Raw genomic sequence first — 19,017 nt, forward strand, 5'->3', positions numbered from 1 at the left:
ACTTTATGTGACAAAACAATGTAATGTTCCCATATATGGACATGATATCACTACCATATTTAGGCATATCATTACCATATTTGGGCACATCACACTTTTTTGGTCAAACTAGTTTGTTTGTGTAGAAAGAGCTGTAGACAATATTACAAGCATAGATTTCTAGCTATACTGTACTTGTTTGACAATAAATTATATAGAGTATTTGGAGTACCTGGCGATGACATTATTTTAGTTTTGTTGGATTGATATGAAGAACCTGCTTGCTTGATTAATATTAAGTGATTTTATTGTATGCAGCAACTGTGTAATATCCTTTATTGTGATGTGATGTGATCTAGGACCTTAAAGCTCTGTCTACACTATCAAACTTGATGTGACAAAAAAATGTATGTGCCCATATATGGATATGATGAAGTCATATCACTACCATATTTGGGCATATCACTACCATTATTTGGGCACGTCACATTTTTTTATGAAACTATTTTGATAGTGTAGACATAGCTTTAAGCAAAGTACTATAGTACTACAAACAAGAACACACACAAAACAACAGTAATATTCTAAAGTTACAAATTCTATTGGGACACATCCATACATAAAATGGAAGGGGTTATTACATATCCAATAAATCATAAAATTACGATACAAAAATAAACCAATACAAAGTTAAATGAATTAAAATACATACCAACGATTGCTTATCGGCTTCTAACACTTTGATTCGTTTTTCAAGATTTTGTATAAATTGTAAATTTTCCACATCCTTTTTCCCGTCTTCTGGAAGATTTCTGGAAGGCTGAGAGCGAAAGAATAAAGAAGTATGCATGAGTAAGTAGGTAAAGAAACTGAGCTTGCTATAAATATATTCTACATTATTTGCTAGCAGTAATTTCAAGCTGACTTAACTTAACAGTAGCTGTTCAATGAAGCATAACTTTAAAACTTGTACAAAGTCTGTTCTAGAAAGAAAGTATGAAATAACGGATGTAGAAAAAATCCTGTTTAAAAATGGCGGAATATTCTGTTGATGATGAGAGAGTGTTTGCAATGATGATGTTGTTTAGGAACAAAGACAGAATGGTGTTGAGATGATGTGTTGTGAATTGATGAGAGTGTTGCAATGTTGTTGTCATGGGAACAAAGATCAAAATAGTATGATGACGATGATAATGGTGTTAAGATGATAATGATGATGGCATTGTGATGATGGCATTGTGATGAGGGTGTTGTGATAATGATGGTGTTGTGATAATGATGGTGTTATGATGGTATTGTGATGGTGTTGTGATGATGGCGTTGTGATGATGGCGTTGTGATGATGGCGTTGTGATGATCATGTTGTGATGATGGTGTTGTGATGATGGTGTTGTGATAATGATGATGGTGTAGTGATAATGATGATGGTGTAGTGATAATGATGATGGTGTTTTGATAGTAATGGAATTGTGATGATGGTGTGGTGATGATGATGGTGTTGTGATGATGGTGTTGTAATGATGGTGTTATGATGATGTTGCGATAATGGTGTTGTGATGATGGTGTTATGATGATGGTGTTGTGATGATGGCGTTGTGATGATGGCGTTGTGATGATGGCGTTGTAATGATGGTGTTGTGATGATGGTGTTGCGATAATGGTGTTGCGATGATGGTGTTGCGATGATGGTGTTATGATGATGGCGTTGTGATGATGGTGTTGTGATAATGGTGTTGTGATAATGGTGTTGTGATGATGGTGTTGTGATGATGGTGTTGTGATGATGTTGCGATAATGGTGTTGTGATGATGGTGTTGTGATGATGGTGTTGCGATGATGGTGTTGCGATAATGGTGTTTTGATGATGGTGTTATGATGATGTTGCGATAATGGTGTTGTGATGATGGTGTTATGATGATGGTGTTGTGATGATGGCGTTGTGATGATGGCGTTGTGATGATGCCATGGCGTTGTGATGATGGCATTGTGATGATGGCATTGTGATGATGGTGTTGTAATGATGGTGTTGTGATGATGGTGTCGTGATGATGGTGTAGTGATAATGGTGTTGTGATGATGGTGTTGCGATGATGGCGTTGCGATGATGGCGTTGCGATGATGGCGTTGTGATGATGGCGTTGTGATGATGGTGTTTGTGATGATGGCGTTGTGATGATGGCGTTGTGATGATGGCGTTGTGATGATGGCGTTTGTGATGATGGCGTTGTGATGATGGCGTTGTGATGATGGCGTTGTGATGATGGTGTTGTGATGATGGTGTTGTGATGATGATGTTGTGATGATGGTGTTGTGATAATGATGATGGTGTTGTGATAATTATGATGGTGTTGTGATAGTAATGGAAATGTTGATAGGAGGACATTCGTGAGGCAGGAAGATATATGACAGATATTGGATTAGAAAGAAAGAATTTAGTGATGAATTACCAAAGCAATATTAGTGGTGATGATAAAGATTGTTAAAATAATAATGTGATGATAATGTTTGTATAAGAACACCTTTGAGGAGATACTTGCTTTTCCGTGTTAAAATAAAGTATCTATTATTACTATTGTTAGAGGTAATAGTAATGAAGGTCACAGAATACATAATATTCTTGGCAATTTTGTAGCAACATCATTTCTGTGAAAGTGATAAATTTAACATGATAGATGAAAACGATGACAGATGCAATATGAGAACATTACGAATTATGGTTTATAGATGACTAATATAAAACAAAATTAATAATAACAAATTATTATTCAAAAAAATGAATTATTAATTATTAACAGAAGCACCAACAAGTGGTGATTAGTTGATAATGAACTCTAAAGAAAGTTCTAAATGTTCAAGTAAGTGGTCCGATTTATATATTTCACAAATAAGTAGTTTTCAAGAAAGATAAAATATTATTTGTTGTAATAATAACACAAAAAAAGGGAAAATATGGAATATGGAAAATATGGAATATGGTATCTTTATTTTTAAAAATTATCCAGCCACGAAATAGACTCAACCATTAATAAAAATACATTGCCAGACAGAATGGAAAAAAGCCATGGGTCAGGCCTACTGTATACTACATAGCACTTTCACTGCTGGTTTCCTAGTTTGAAAAGGGTACTAAAGTAAAAAGGGGGGTACTATTGACCCCTATGAACCCCTTAAGACTTTACAAACTGTAACATCACAGTTTTATCCTCGACACTGTCAGGTCACAAACCAATTGCCATAAAATCATAATTTGGCTGCTGATACGTCCTGGATAGGACGTGTTCGAAACATTGCTGTTTAATAAACAAGAAAGTCCAGTTGATCATAGTAACTAACACAGTACAGATACTAATTTTTTATTTCAAGCAATAAGAAATAAAAATACATAAACTGACTATTTTTATTAAGTAAAAGTATAAAAAAATACAGAAAAATAAATTCCAATATATGGTATGTTCTAAATAAAAAATAAAAAAGGTTTTCTTGTATGTTAATTTACACTTGTATGTGTGTACTGTAAGTAGCCCCTTGTGTAAAGCCTACAGCACATATACTTAAAGTTCACTAAAGTAATAATATGTTGCTATATAACAGTGTCTGACAATAATGTCCCACAGCTAGTACATATACAGTACTAATAGTAATATTATTGTGAAAATATATATTTAAAAAAACATTATTTTTGAAAAAAGGTGGAAAAATGGACAGTGTTCACTGCATAAAGCTCTGTCTGTAGAAACCATTTGGGCACATCACACCTTTTTTGGTCTTAACTAGTTTGATAGTGTGGACAGAGCTTATAATACTACTTTCACATTGCCTTACAAAACTTGTCAGTCCAGTCAGTCAGTGTTGATGTGTGCAAACTCCAAAGGTTGCTAGGCCATCTGAAAGGACTACTAACTAAAGCTCTGTCTACACTATCAAACGTTATGTGACAAAAATGTGATGTGCCCATATATGGACATGATGATGTCACTACCATATTTGGGAATATTACTACTACCATATTTGGGCACATCACACTTTTTTGTCAAACTCAAAAGTTTGAGCTTAATAGAAAAAAATACAAAATAAAAAACTAGTTTATAAAATTCTTAATATTTTTACAGTATGTCAAAAACCGGATAGAAAGCCAATCAATATAAATGAAGTTTGGTAATCTAATCTAAGTTCATATTTGTCACAAACCTAAATCCATAATTTCTAAAATATCTAAAACTTGAGGGCATTGCTGTCATTAAAAAAAAAAATATGCACATAAGTATTAAATTTCAAATATCATAAGACTAAGATTTTTTATTTCCATAATTTCAAATTTGATATTTCAACATAATGGTTACCTTTTCCTTTATATATTAAACATGATTGAAGAAGAGACTTTTGTTGACATCGAAACTGATGAAAAGGGATAATGCTAGAGTGCGTAGGGGTGGATGTCAAAGTTAAGCGTGGGTGGAAAAATAATAAAACAATACTTTCTGATATTCTGAGGATTCTTGGGAGTACATAGGTGATGTGTTGGGGAGGGTGGAAAACTTGGAAGGTTGATTTATACATCCATACATTTTAACAGTCTACTATTAAGACATAGTTTCTCAAAAAATGATATCTGGTTTCAAATGGATATCTAAAAATAAATGTTAACTTTTTTAATAAACCAGTTGCCAAGTACTTACTTGCTACGATGAAAATCATGTGAACGTCATTTGCGTGACCAAGGCTACAGAAAATAGCCGAAACGTAGCAAGTAAGTACTTGGCAACTGGTTTTTATCACAAAAGTTAACATTTATTTTAAAATAAAGACATAGTGTTAACACATGAAACAATATTTTATTCTATAAATGTTTACAACTGAATTGAAAATATAGAATACATTTTTTACATTTCTACTTAATGTCTAATCACAAATCCTTCAATCAAAGTCTATAAATACAATCCAATATTGATAATAGCAATCATCATCAAATACAAATTTCTTTAAAAAAAAAAGGTGAAATTCCTACAAATTGCAAATTATTAATCAATATAATAAACAGTAAATCCATCAAGTTATCAAATTATTTTAATATCATCTTATAGCCTTTCTATTAAACATAGCCCACACAAATACTGTATATTTTATTACTGATTTTTAATGAAACTTATTTGGCTACAAGATTCTCCTTAATTTCTCCCAGTATTTATTTTCATTTATTCATGCTGATAAAGTCCACAAAAGCAAAACATAAAAAGAAAAAATTAAAAAGAAAAAATTAAAAACACAAAAGTAGAAAAGGAACTATATTTCCACTGTGGTCCGTACACTGATACAGGGGTCCCAAGTCTACCGCTACTCGCGGTAGTCTACCGCTTTAAGTACCCATCTACCGCGCTACCGCTATCTCGACGTTTTCTACCGCATTTTGATTTTTTTACCGCATTTTCAAATTTCCCCATATTTTGATATTAATAATAACAGAAGATATTTTTTTTAACTAAATTACTGTACATTATAAATATTATTTTTAAAATAAAAAAAAATATTCTTCATAATTTATCATTAAATCTCTCCATATTTTTATGTTCACTTTTAAGGATTATTTACAAGATGTAGTGACCTAAAGCTCTGTCTACATTATCAAAATTTATGTGAAAAAAAAAAGTGATGTGCCCATATAGACATGATGATATCATTATTATATTTGGGCAAATCACTACCATATTTGGACATATCACTAGCATATTTGGGCACATCACACTTTTTTTTCAAACTAGTTTGATAGTATAGACAGAGCTTAAAACATGACAGATTACAAGCAAGACTTAATGATCGTTAAACTTCATCATCATTTTATTCAAAACCTTCTTTCCTGTCACGTATGATTAAAGATTCAAACAAATCACTTGTAATAATCTTTGATTACATTTTTTTTCTTACATAATGAGAATACGAAATGTGTATCATATGCTAGATTTGTGACATAAAAGTTACTTATGTAGAAAAGTGACATGCACAGTCAGGGTTATGGAATTAGGCCTAGATCATGCGTTAAAATCAAGCCACATTCTAAATAGCGAAGACAGCGGAATATTTCCAAACGAGAGAATCTAGACACAAAAAAATCATAAGTATGTTTTATTTGTGACATATCTCGTCCCACAGAGAGGAAAGGTTAATTGATGTCCAGATACATGAAAGAGCATTGTATAAAAATTGTGATAAATGAAAGACTCCCTACTAACATTAAGCTCTGTCTACACTATCAAATGAGTTTGACAAAAAAAAAGTGTGATGTGCCCAAATATGGTAGTGATATGCCCAAATATGGTATCATCATTTCCATATGGGCACATTGCATTTTTTTGGTGTAGACAGAGCTTTATCTTTTGTTTGAACTTTGGGTAATGTTGAATGTTAACATTTTTTGTCAATGATCAACCACCAATTTAAACGGTTATGTAGCGGAAATGGTTTAAAAATTATATACATATTGAAATAATGGTTTATATGGCATGCAGCAGAAACGGCCCTTAGGGAAACAATAGTGTACACTTTGATGGAATAAATATTTGTACAAAAGAAGAAGTTGCCTAAAATGTCAACTAATATTCATTTTCCTGCGTATTGTTGTCAGTATTAATATCAGAAATATTTTTAAATTTTAAACCTTTAATTTATTTGTTCATGTGTTTTTTATCACTCTAACTTGTGTTCGATTCATCACCCATAATGAGTTATTACTTGTCAAAATTGATGTATTCTGGTTGAACATGATGAATTCAAACCTGACTTTAAACCCTTCATTTGCACATTATACATATTGCTTTCTCCAAATAACTATCTGAATAAAGTTATATTAGATCTAGGACAAAATCCAATTAAAGAGCACAGGGTGGGTGTTTAATTCAAAATATTGATATTTAAATATTAATATTCTATATACAGACACATAATAAATTCTAAATATGAATGAATTCATTAATTTGAAACAATAAAGATGAGGAAATCTGTGAGAATGAAAAAAGGCTGTCCCCAACTGAGATTCGAACTTGGATTATGCTGATGTCCTAACCATTAGACAACTGGGACTTTCATATTATTTTCACAATTTGATTGACCTAACAAGTTTTAATTTATCATCATTCATATTGTTTAACATTATGAGTCAAAAAGAAAGATCCACCCAAAAACAGCCAGCCAATATGATTGTATGAGAGTATTGTACAGTATATCAGGTGCCAATCTTTATAGCGTATATTGTCATCCGGTATACAAACCAATACAAACCGTCAATATCTTTTGTTTACATACTGTTTAATATGCGTATGTATAACAACAATAATGAATCAGATTTAATGAATCATACTTGTAAAATATAACACTGTTTTGTAATCGTTTATGCTTAATAGGATCAAGGGAAAACCACAATGCTGACCATCAGAGATACTAGATTATTTAGGACTCCCAATGGAAGCTATTTCTTATGTGTAGTAAATCTCTGTATACTATCAAACTAGTTTGACAAAAAAAAAGGTGTGATGTGCCCAAATGTGGTACTGATGTGCCCAAATATGGTATAGACGTGATATGCCCAAATATGGTATTGATGATGTCATCACATTTTGTTGTCACATAAAGTTTGATAGTGTAGACAGAGCTTTAATTGGGTCATCCTGAATATATTGATTTGACAGTATTATCAGGGAAGAGTTAAAACTCTTCCCTGGTATTATATACATAATAGCGTTAATATAAGTGTAGGGCTTTACTATTATCAAATTTTTGTTTTGTTTTATAGATGCTTTGAGCAATAAACGCTACAGTACATAAAAAAGAACGGCGTTTTATTATTCTGTGTTGTGGTCAAAGGTTTAATTGAACATTATTTATTGTAACAATCTTGTTAGGGTGACATGACGTTGAACTACGGAAATATTTATTTTATTAACATTACCTGAGTAACATACCTGAGAACAAAGGTGGGAAATTAAACTTGGAATGTTGGGTGACTTTGTTTGTTATTTATACTTCAAGCTTTAAAATGGGAAGTTTTTTTTATATAATTTTTTTTAAATGGTGTGTTCAAGTCATCTTCCTATACTGTTCAGAACCTTATTTTAGTAGTCGCATATGGATGAATTGAATTGACCCAGAGGGCCCAGTTACAGTATGATCAGTGGCTGTCATAGTAAACCGGGTAACCCCCTACTCGTCTCACAAGATGTAGTAGGTTTTTTAAAGTGCACATGAGCTAGATGTGTACACTAGATCTACGGTTTATAGTCCTTATCTGAGAAGACTCGTTCTACCACCAGAACCATGGAGTGAGTAAGCAGCATCAAACCCTTGCCAACCCTTCTCATTGTGTACAGGCCTTTTTTTTGCTTTAATAATAATATATATTTATTATTACCGTATTATTAAGAACAGTCTGATTGGTAATATAATAAAACTATGGCAATCCAAGAAGAAAATAGATCTTTAAGATTTAAATGGGGATTTTTTTTTTAAATCAAATTCTCTTTTTTAACTGCATGTTCACTCATAGAGTACAATACAAGCCCTATTTTTGCTTTATAATAATATAAATTTATCAATATTTTCAAGAACAGTCTGATTGGTAATATAAAAAACTATGGCAATTCAAGAAGAGAATAAACACAGACGAACATACTGTCCTAAATTGTCTACATATCTCATAACTTTGGTGGGGAAAACACATGTTTGATAACGATCATGAATCGTGTGTGTTGTAACATACGGTCACTAATTGCTATAAAGTCAATATTATCGTTCCGATACTCTAATATAAATTGCTCATTTAATGACAATACTGGATGTTATATTACTGGATGGATTTATATCATTTTGGAAAAAAACTATATATTAGAGATAAGATGAAAAATATTTATACAAGCGAAATTAAAGTTGATAATTTAATAACATAGTTCTATTGTACAGTGTAAGATTATATTAAATATTAAAGCAAAATTAAAATTAATAATAAATTTAATACTAGCATACATTTTTGTAATGTATAATATACATTATATTAAAAATATAATTTAAACATGAAAAATATTTATACAAGCGAAATTAAAGTTGATAATTTAAAAGCGTACTGTTGATATTTTATGAACTGAAGATAATTTAAAAATGAAAAATATTTTGTACTAACCGAAATTAAAGTTGAAAATTTAAATGCATTTTTTTTTACTGAACTGTAACATTTTTTTAAAGATGATTAGAACATGACCAATTTAGATAATTGCACAAACCAGTAGTGATGTTAGTAGTCTATGAGTGTTAGATAATTACACAAACCAGTAGTGGTGTTAGTAGTCTGTGAGTGTTAGATAATTACACAAACCAGTAGTGGTGTTAGTAGTCTGTGAGTGTTAGATAATTACACAAACCAGTAGTGGTGTTAGTAGTCTGTGAGTGTTAGATAATTGCACAAACCAGTAGTGGTGTTAGTAGTCTGTGAGTGTTAGATAATTACACAAACCAGTAGTGGTGTTAGTAGTCTGTGAGTGTTAGATAATTACACAAACCAGTAGTGGTGTTAGTAGTCTGTGAGTGTTAGATAATTACACAAACCAGTAGTGGTGTTGTCTGTGAGTGTTAGATAATTACACAAACCAGTAGTGGTGTTAGTAGTCTATGAGTGTTAGATAATTACACAAACCAGTAGTGGTGTTAGTAGTCTGTGAGTGTTAGATAATTACACAAACCAGTAGTGGTGTTAGTAGTCTATGAGTGTTAGATAATTACACAAACCAGTAGTGGTGTTAGTAGTCTGTGAGTGTTAGATAATTACACAAACCAGTAGTGGTGTTAGTAGTCTGTGAGTGTTAGATAATTACACAAACCAGTAGTGGTGTTAGTAGTCTATGAGTGTTAGATAATTACACAAACCAGTAGTGGTGTTAGTAGTCTGTGAGTGCTAGCTAATTACACAAACCAGTAGTGGTGTTAGTAGTCTATGAGTGCTAGCTTTATAAACCAACAATAGCCTGTGCTCTCCAGAGGGAGGGCTTTAGATACGAAAGTGAAAAGTTCCTAGAACACTCCTGTATTATAATGGACCAATCCGCAACAACGCCCTCATGTGGAAACGTTCTAACGTACCACCGTCATCATTTTCTCATTGTCGGTTTATACAGGTAAAGCTAGGCACGAAATATATAGAAAAATATTTATACTACAAAATTTAAAGATGGTAATTAATGAATACAGTAGAACCTCTCCTTTAGGACACCCATATTAAAAGGACACCCCTATTAAGGGAACACCCCTATTAAGGGGACACCCATATCAAGGGGGACACCCATATCAAGGGGGACACCCATATCAAGGGGGACACCCATATCAAGGGGGACACCCATATCAAGGGGGACACCCATATCAAGGGGGACACCCATATCAAGGGGGACACCCATATCAAGGGGGACACCCATATCAAGGGGACACCCATATCAAGGGGACACCCCTATCAAGGGGACACCCCTATCAAGGGGACACCCCTATCAAGGGGACACCCCTATCAAGGGGACACCCCTATCAAGGGGACACCCCTATCAAGGGGACACCCCTATCAAGGGGACACCCCTATCAAGGGGACACCCCTATCAAGGGGACACCCCTATCAAGGGGACACCCCTATCAAGGGGACACCCCTATCAAGGGGACACCCCTATCAAGGGGACACCCCTATCAAGGGGACACCCCTATCAAGGGGACACCCATAATAAGGGGACACCCCTATTAAGGGGACACCCTATCAAGGGGACACCCCCATTAAGGGGACACCCATATTAAGGGACACCCATAATAAGGGGACACCCCTATTAAGGGGACACACCTATTAAGGGGACACCCATATTAAGGGACACCCCTATTAAGGGGACACCCCTATTAAGGAGACACCCCTATTAAGGGGACAATTTCCAGTGAAATTAATGAGGGAGCATATGTCATCCCCTACAGTATTCTCTCTATTATGATTGTTGTGCTTGTGATTGCCTTTTTGTGTGGTTTTAAAACGTTTTATGAATCTTTGTATACCACAACGAAATGAATTTCCCCGGAATTTACGATAATAAAGTTTATTGAATTGAATTATATTATAGTTGTTAATTTTGGGAAATTCAAAATAAACGAATAAATTATATTAAGAATACATGTTTTATAAATTCTTTATATTGCTTTTTAAGTCTGTAATGCCTTTGACCTATATACTGTATGCACTACATTCCTGTAGGCAACCGTTTACTCAAATACCTTATAAATATTTATTTATTTTTCAAATCCCTCAATCCTCCAGTTTGGACAAAAAATAAATCACACTGCCTGAATTATAGTATACTACTGTATATTACTAAGCTAAACCGATATCTAATAAATAAAAATCTAAAAGTATTAGATGTTGTACTTAATATGTAATAATGTATATTGGCTAATTTAGTAAAGTGTAACTAAGCTGCGGACAGAGCAAACGAGATGTCTCATTATTTAAATTCAGCAATAATGTAAGCTCAGAAGATCGAACCCAGGACACATGAATTATAGGTCAATTAATGTCTGTATTGCAACAGTATACCACTGTACAAGCTCTCTTGAAGACATGTTTACTTTCTCATGTCTCGAAAAGAAATGATGATGGTGGTTTGTGATGAGGCTTCCACTTGAGGGCATAGTTCATGGACTATACCCTTTGTGGAGAGGGGTGTTCAATGAAAATTTCTACTTTTCGAGGTATATCTCGCTCTTCGAGGAGAAGGACTATTGTCGGTTTATCCAGGTAAGCTAGGTACGAAATAGACTCAGCAATAATGTAAGCTCAGAAGATCGAACCCAGGACACGTGAATTATAGGTCAATTAATGTCTGTATTTTCCACTATATACTATAGAGTACAGTAGAATGTACAGTACTGTAAAATAACTTAAGGGACAACTTTAACACAATCCTTGGCACACTCAAAGTTTATGTATTGTTTTAATGTTGCTAAAATTAATAAAATAAAATAAAATAAAACACCTTTAAGTTTAAACTTAATTTTGTGTCCCTCTAAGTAGGGGTTGGATGGTTTAAATTGCCCTTTGTTTGTTTCAAGGAGAAGTGTCCATTTTTAAGTGAGTTGTCCCTTAAGCTTGGTTCTCACTAGAATGTAACGCAAGGACGTAAACGCAACGCAAGCGTTTTAACCAATGACAAGCGAAGTTATAGACAGTTAAAGCAATCACAAGCGAATAAGCCATCGCTTGTGATTGGTCAATTCATTTGCGTTGCGTTATGTCCTTGCGTTGCGTCGCTAGTGGGAACCACACTTTAGAGCCTTAAACATAATGTAGACACTTTTTTTGTAATGTTTTTGTTTTTTAGTTCGTGTTGTGTCCGTTGGATATTGTGCTCCGCCAACAGAGCAAACAGAATTTCTATGTTTTTTCTAAAAACAAATGATAATAAATGATACTTGACTTGAAAACTAGTTTGACAAAAAAAGTGTGATGTACCCAAATATGGTAGTGATAAAACCAAATATGGTAGTGATATAACCAAATATGGTAGTGATATAACCAAATATGGTAGTGATATAACCAAATATGGTAGTGATATAACCAAATATGGTAGTGATATAACCAAATATGGTAGTGATATAACCAAATATGGTAGTGATATAACCGAATATGGTAGTGATATAACCGAATATGGTAGTGATATAACCAAATATGGTAGTGATATAACCAAATATGGTAGTGATATAACCAAATATGGTAGTGATATAACCAAATATGGTAGTGATATAACCAAATATGGTAGTGATATAACCAAATATGGTAGTGATATAACCAAATATGGTAGTGATATAACCAAATATGGTAGTGATATAACCAAATATGGTAGTGATATAACCAAATAAGGTAGTGATATAACCAAATATGGTAGTGATATAACCAAATATGGTAGTGATATAACCAAATATGGCAGTGATATGATAGGGATGTCACAATGAAGGGGTTCTATTGTATTTTAGTACAGAAAATGTTTTCAATTTTGAATTCAATGCGATTACTATATGACAATATAAACATGTATTTATTATATTAGCATGTGCATTTTGTAGACCAGGTGTCACTATGTATTGTTTCGGGGGTGTCACAGGAATAACACCAGTGAAAGAATTCTAACGGACCACAGCCTCATAATTGAATAACAATTACATTCGGCCTTGAACATTTGTCAGAATAAAGTCATTTTATTGTAATGCAAATGGTAGAGAATTACTGCTAATAATACCTCAGATATTACATATCAACATTAATGAATTATTAGATTTATTGTATATTAATTATAATGTATGTATAATTTTTATAATAACTGATAATTATTATAGCTAATAACAGTCATGATAGAAAAGAAAACAATAAATTAAAATATAGTAAATAAAGTTTTTGTAAATATTATGGAAAACAATAACGTTTATATTTTTTATTTTAGATTATAAAAGAATCCCAATGGAAATAAGCTAATAAGCTTTTTGGGCTATCCTGGAAATCTTTTATAAATGTATGTATGTCAGTAATTTATGTTATCAATTTGTATGTATTTTTTATGATGATTTTCCTAATAAATTCAAATCAAATCAATCAATCCAGAAACTCTATCAACGGGGACACCTCAGGTCCACCAAAGTGTATTCAATAGGTGTACCCTGAATAGGGGTTGGTATTGTATCACCAGGGAGATACATCTCCCTGGTATCACATTACTGTATTAAATAAACCATTATACTTTCTTAGTAATGTTTCCACAGGAAAGTGTTTACAGTGTCACAAACAAGATCTAAGTATCATTAAATGTCTAGATATCTATTCCTAATTCTATATAACACTCAATATGAAAATGTATGACATAAAATTCCATATTATTTGTTTATATTATCAGTAGTAAGTTTTCAATAAAAACTAAAAATGTATTATTAGTATTATTACAGTATTTAATAAAATTAAATTATTAATTATGAAAAAAAAAATTAATTTGAATTATCAAATAAGCTAATCTGAACCTGAAATACTAACTACAAAACAACGCTACTTACATTAAATATCGAATGAACAGAAAAACAGCAAGTCCACAAAAAAAACATTTCCAGTGAAAATTCAGATTTCAGAAAATAAAACCATTTTCTAATAATCATAAGAACATTCAGTCACCTCACAGCGAGTTTATACTTAGTCCCTTGCTTGGTACAATATACTATACAGTAAGACTTACTTTATACTGTAGTATGGAAATGGCTAACAATTATAATGTAGATGTCACATATGCTGGTAACTGGCTGTATAATGTAAAATATTAACATAATTTACAGTACAGCAACTTTAAATGGAAAGAAAACAAACACATGTTGTTGAAATATTTAAAAAAAATCAGTTTATGAAAAAAAACCACAATTGGGACACTTGACTACTGATGACGTACATAAATGTAATCAAAATTCTTTAAAATTGGTTAAAGTTTATAACATAGAAAACAATTGTTGCCATTTATTTTTCATTTGTCACTAAATTTATTGCAAATTTGTTGGTAAATTAATGTTTGTTGAAATAAATCATTCTTAATGATATTCTTAAGATATCCATATTTGTTATGTAATTTGTAATGATGAGAATGAATGAATAAATGAAACCAAAACTCATGAGAAATAAATCTTTGTTCTTGAACCAGATCTACAGGACCACAATGGAAATAAGTTTGCCGTCTCGGTACTTTTTTGTGTTTTTATCCTATTGATTTTATATCAGAATAAAGAAAAAAAAAAAATACAGTAGGATTTGAACACAAGAATTTGCAACTAGAAAGCAAGTCTAAAACCACCAAGCTAGATCACCATGGCATCATGAAAATAAATGTATGTTTCAGTTTGTTGCTCCTGAATTTTTACTAACCGTATTTTCATAATAATGATTAATATTAAGTTTCAGATTATTTAAAACAATCATAGCTACTGTTGTATAGATCGAAAAAGGCAAATTCTCAATGTGTTCTTAAAAAAAAAAAATATTTTACTGTAAATCACATCCACGTTTATACATGTTTTATTGTTTTTTTCCATTTCATTTCAAACTTACAAAAAGACAAGATAACAGGGAAAAAAAGCAATTTGAGAAAAAAAAAGAAAAACCAATATCAATGTGTTCGGTCTCTTTATTTGGAGTCAAACTTATTTTCATTTTTTCCTTCTTATCATCAAATTGTAACAATAATGGTAAATATCATAGGAAGGAGCTATGTAAATCTAGTTTTATATTTTATAATGGTTAATTTCATACCTTTGAATTTGTAAAGTGCAAAAAAAAACGGATATCAAAGCACTATGAAAATGTAGTGAATATTCACGGAAAAGGGTGAAAATTTACAGTCAACCAAACTATAGTATAGTGATACTCCCTCGTTGCTAACCATGATCGAGCTAATGAACCGCGACCCTAATCTCAATCTTTGTTTTGTTCATTTTGTAGTATAAATTGTCTAAAATACAAATTGCAATAGATGAATAAATGCATTATCAATTGCTAGCTCCTCATTAGTCATAATGTTTCGTGGTTGACATCTTCGTAATTTGCAGTTACACATGATGTATCGTTATGTATTTTGTGCATTACTGGAATGGATATTGCAAAAAGGATCTTGGAAAATGATAATGTAGTACTGTAGTATAAAATTGATTGTAATGTGAAGAAATGCCATCTTTGTATTTTCCATGGCAGTATCACTGTTATGTATGCAAATTCATTGGAAACTCTACCTGGCCAGTGATAATATACTGGAAATTAAACAGTGAGGAAGATGGGAAAATCTGTGAGAATGAGAGAAAAAAAAAACCACCCTGAGTGAGATTCGAACCCAAAATCTTCTGATGCACACATCCTACAGAATGACCACTGGGACTTTCATGATATAGTTAACAAATTGGATTGGATGGTTTACTCTGTTTTACTAGTGTCCTCACACAGGAATGAAATTAACTTTGTTAATTTAGTAGAAAAATAAATTAATGTACTAGTGTAGAGTCTGGTTGTTGGGGGAGGGGGGGGGGGGTTGTACCACTGTAACTGTTACTACTATAGTATCAGACAGAGACAGACATTCATTTCACTGTTTCGGCATTGTAATGACTGGAACAAATTACCATATACTATAATATAAATAATCTTAAAACTAATATCTGGAGCAACATTGGAACATGGAAAAAAAAAACAATTAATTTTTTTCCTCCATGATTGGAAACACCATTACCATAACTTTGAGACATGTATTAAGGTTGACGAAGAGGGTTTTAATAACGAATATTTTTATCAAATACCCATCCTTGACTTTCGCTTAATAAAAAGACATCAAAAAAAGTTGGCTACTGTACATTTAGCCAGAATCCACTGTCTTCTCTAGACACTTTAATTAACTTACTATAGAAAAGTAAAACAGGAACATACCTGTACTGTAATGTTCTTCAAAGACACTTTAGGTGTTGAGGAAAACGAGGGCACAAAATTTGGGGGCGGTGTTTTATTCGGTGTGGAAGACGATAGCTCAACTTGTGCTGCTGCGTTACCATTGTCATCAAAATCATTTGATTCGCCAATAATGTCATCTTCTAAAGCAAGATAACGTGTATAATTATCGGCCATACGCTTTCCTTTTCCACGTTTTCTATAAGAAGCTTTCATTCGGGCTGCCTTAGCACCGGTTACACCTTCCTCGATTATTGGAGAAAGAGGCGCCGCAAAAGCTGTAATTGTATTGTTTGTTTGCAAGTAATCCTTTAACACATCATCATTATCAACACAATCGTCATCATTTAAATCTGGTGCAGTTCTTTCTGGTTCTAAAAGTTCATTGGAATTTAATGGGAATTGCATGGAATTGGAAGTAGGTACATTGGAAGAAATATTTGAGTCATTTAAATCAACTGGTAAAGGCACATTTGTTGTCCTTGTTTTCTTTTCATTTGCTTCCTTTCTGCGACTATCTTTCTTTTCTTTATTCATTAACCGTGTCATGTGCCTCCGCAACTCTTCTTCCCTGGTTGGTTTTGCGGATCGTCCATTACTGGTTGAGGAGTTCTCTTTTGATGGTTTAATTTCGCCATTTACAGACTCCATTGTAAATATTGTGCGAGTAAAATAATAAAAGATTTAATTTCTTCTTTCTTCCTTCATTCTGTCTTTTTGTTTTAGTAGAAACTCACCTACAGTACTGTAGTACAAGTATCAATCTGTTTCTACATTCAAAGAAAAAAAATTGTACAAATTTAATTTAAAAAAATGATTTAAGTCTAGCAAATAAAGCTTTAAGCCTTGCTCTGAACCAAAAAACGTTGTTGTACGTTGTACATTATACAGTAGGCATAGGGCCTAGCCTCTAGGCTAAATAAATAGCAAATTGAATATGTCTTTTTTTACTCTTTCCATTACTTGAAATCCTTTGAAATATTTAGATTATTACACACATATCATATGTCGAAGCCAGTAGAATCAAACAGTCACACATCGTTACAATATACTGTAGTAGCGTACTAGCCTAGGCTAAGCTCAACAAGATCAGACGGCATATCGTAGATCGACCACCAGGGTAGACCCCGGTACGACAACAAGGCTAGGCCGGGTACAGTCACTAAGTCTACTGGTGACTAATTCGTTAAGAATTTCATTTTTGTTTAAAACTGAAGTAACACTCACCTTTTAACGTAACCAGATACAACATGTTTTTTTTAAATATAGGTCACAATGTTGACCTGATGATCTGGGATCTTTAAATAGTTATAAAAATCAACAAAGTTAATGATAAATATTTTTAAGGCTACCTCCAAACAACAACCAAAATCAACAGATGTGTTTGTTTGCAATATCGCCCTCTATAATAAGAACGAACTCAAAACTATTTTCACACAACATTATAATACACTCACAGCGACTATCATAAGGCTCTGTCTACACTATCAAACTAAAAAAAATGTGATGTGCCCAAATATGGTAGTGATATGCCCAAATATGGTTAGTGATATGATGTCATCGTGTTCATATAATGGGCATATCACATTTTTTTTGTCACATAAAGTTTGATAGTGTAGACAGAGCTTAACGCATATTAAAAACAAAGCCATTAAAATTGTTGTTTAACAATCCACTTTTACAATCCATATTTCTACAAATTACGTCAGAAATAAACAAAAACCAAACTACACAAATATTAAACTTCACATTATTCATCATTTCAAATTTATGCCGAATATTATCAAAGAACTTCAGGCTGAGAATGCAACATCTTGCAATAATGAGTATGTTATCGAGTAGAATCCGCTTAAAGAACTTGATAAACCGAACCAAGTTCATACAATGCTTTGAAGCGAAGGTGGTGGACGGCCTACCTTGTATATTATTATGAATTGTCAACAGTTCTGTTTACTACTACTTTTAAGTTGTAACTTGTTTATTTGTGCAAACTCAGGATGGTTTACAAAATTATGTACTATTGAAGTTGAAGAGTTTGATTCTACCAACAAACAGCACCTTCAAATTTTACAGGATAGGCCAACCAGAACAAATAATTTTGTTCGAAATTGTGGTATGAATTAATTTTTTTATATAAATAACTGTTCAGACTTCAGATAGTCCTAAGTACCTTTTCTAAGTTTAAGTATATTGTCCATGAATTAGTTAACACTGCTTCCAATCTATAGATTAGATTAACTTTTAGGCTTTTCTTTTTGTTATTTTTATTATGTGTATTCTTATTTATATCTATATTTTCATTCTGTAATTGATGTATACACTGTCGGATGTGAAAGAATAAAATAAAAAAAATATAGTAACACAGCGTTATACGCCAGGGTTTTAAATCAGAGTATTTCTCGTCCCTTTTTGGGTCCTAATGGTCTTATCAGTCATTTTCTCAAATTGAACTCTCTTTCAATTTCTGTTTTCAGATGGCAAGCCAAACTTCGTTCTGGGTGCTACAGTTGTACCAAGTCCTATGCGGATTGGCCAAAACT

General features: G+C 32.5%; 1 protein-coding gene across 1 annotated transcript in view; it reads right to left on the bottom strand.

The window, feature by feature from the left end:
- LOC140044612 (uncharacterized) overlaps positions 1–17,870 on the bottom strand; it is a 121,388-nt gene extending 103,518 nt beyond the window's left edge. Inside the window, exons 1-3 of the mRNA XM_072089198.1 lie at positions 17,705–17,870; positions 16,460–17,247; positions 692–799 (exon numbers count right to left, since the gene is read on the bottom strand). Of these exons, the coding sequence (XP_071945299.1) occupies positions 692–799; positions 16,460–17,128 (777 nt within the window). The 5' untranslated portion in view covers positions 17,129–17,247; positions 17,705–17,870. The remainder of the gene's footprint in view (positions 1–691; positions 800–16,459; positions 17,248–17,704) is intronic.
- Between the last annotated feature and the right edge of the window lie 1,147 nt (positions 17,871–19,017).

The sequence above is a fragment of the Antedon mediterranea genome, chromosome 3 (assembly GCF_964355755.1).
Source record: "Antedon mediterranea chromosome 3, ecAntMedi1.1, whole genome shotgun sequence".
In the NCBI taxonomy this organism is placed as follows: domain Eukaryota; kingdom Metazoa; phylum Echinodermata; class Crinoidea; order Comatulida; family Antedonidae; genus Antedon; species Antedon mediterranea.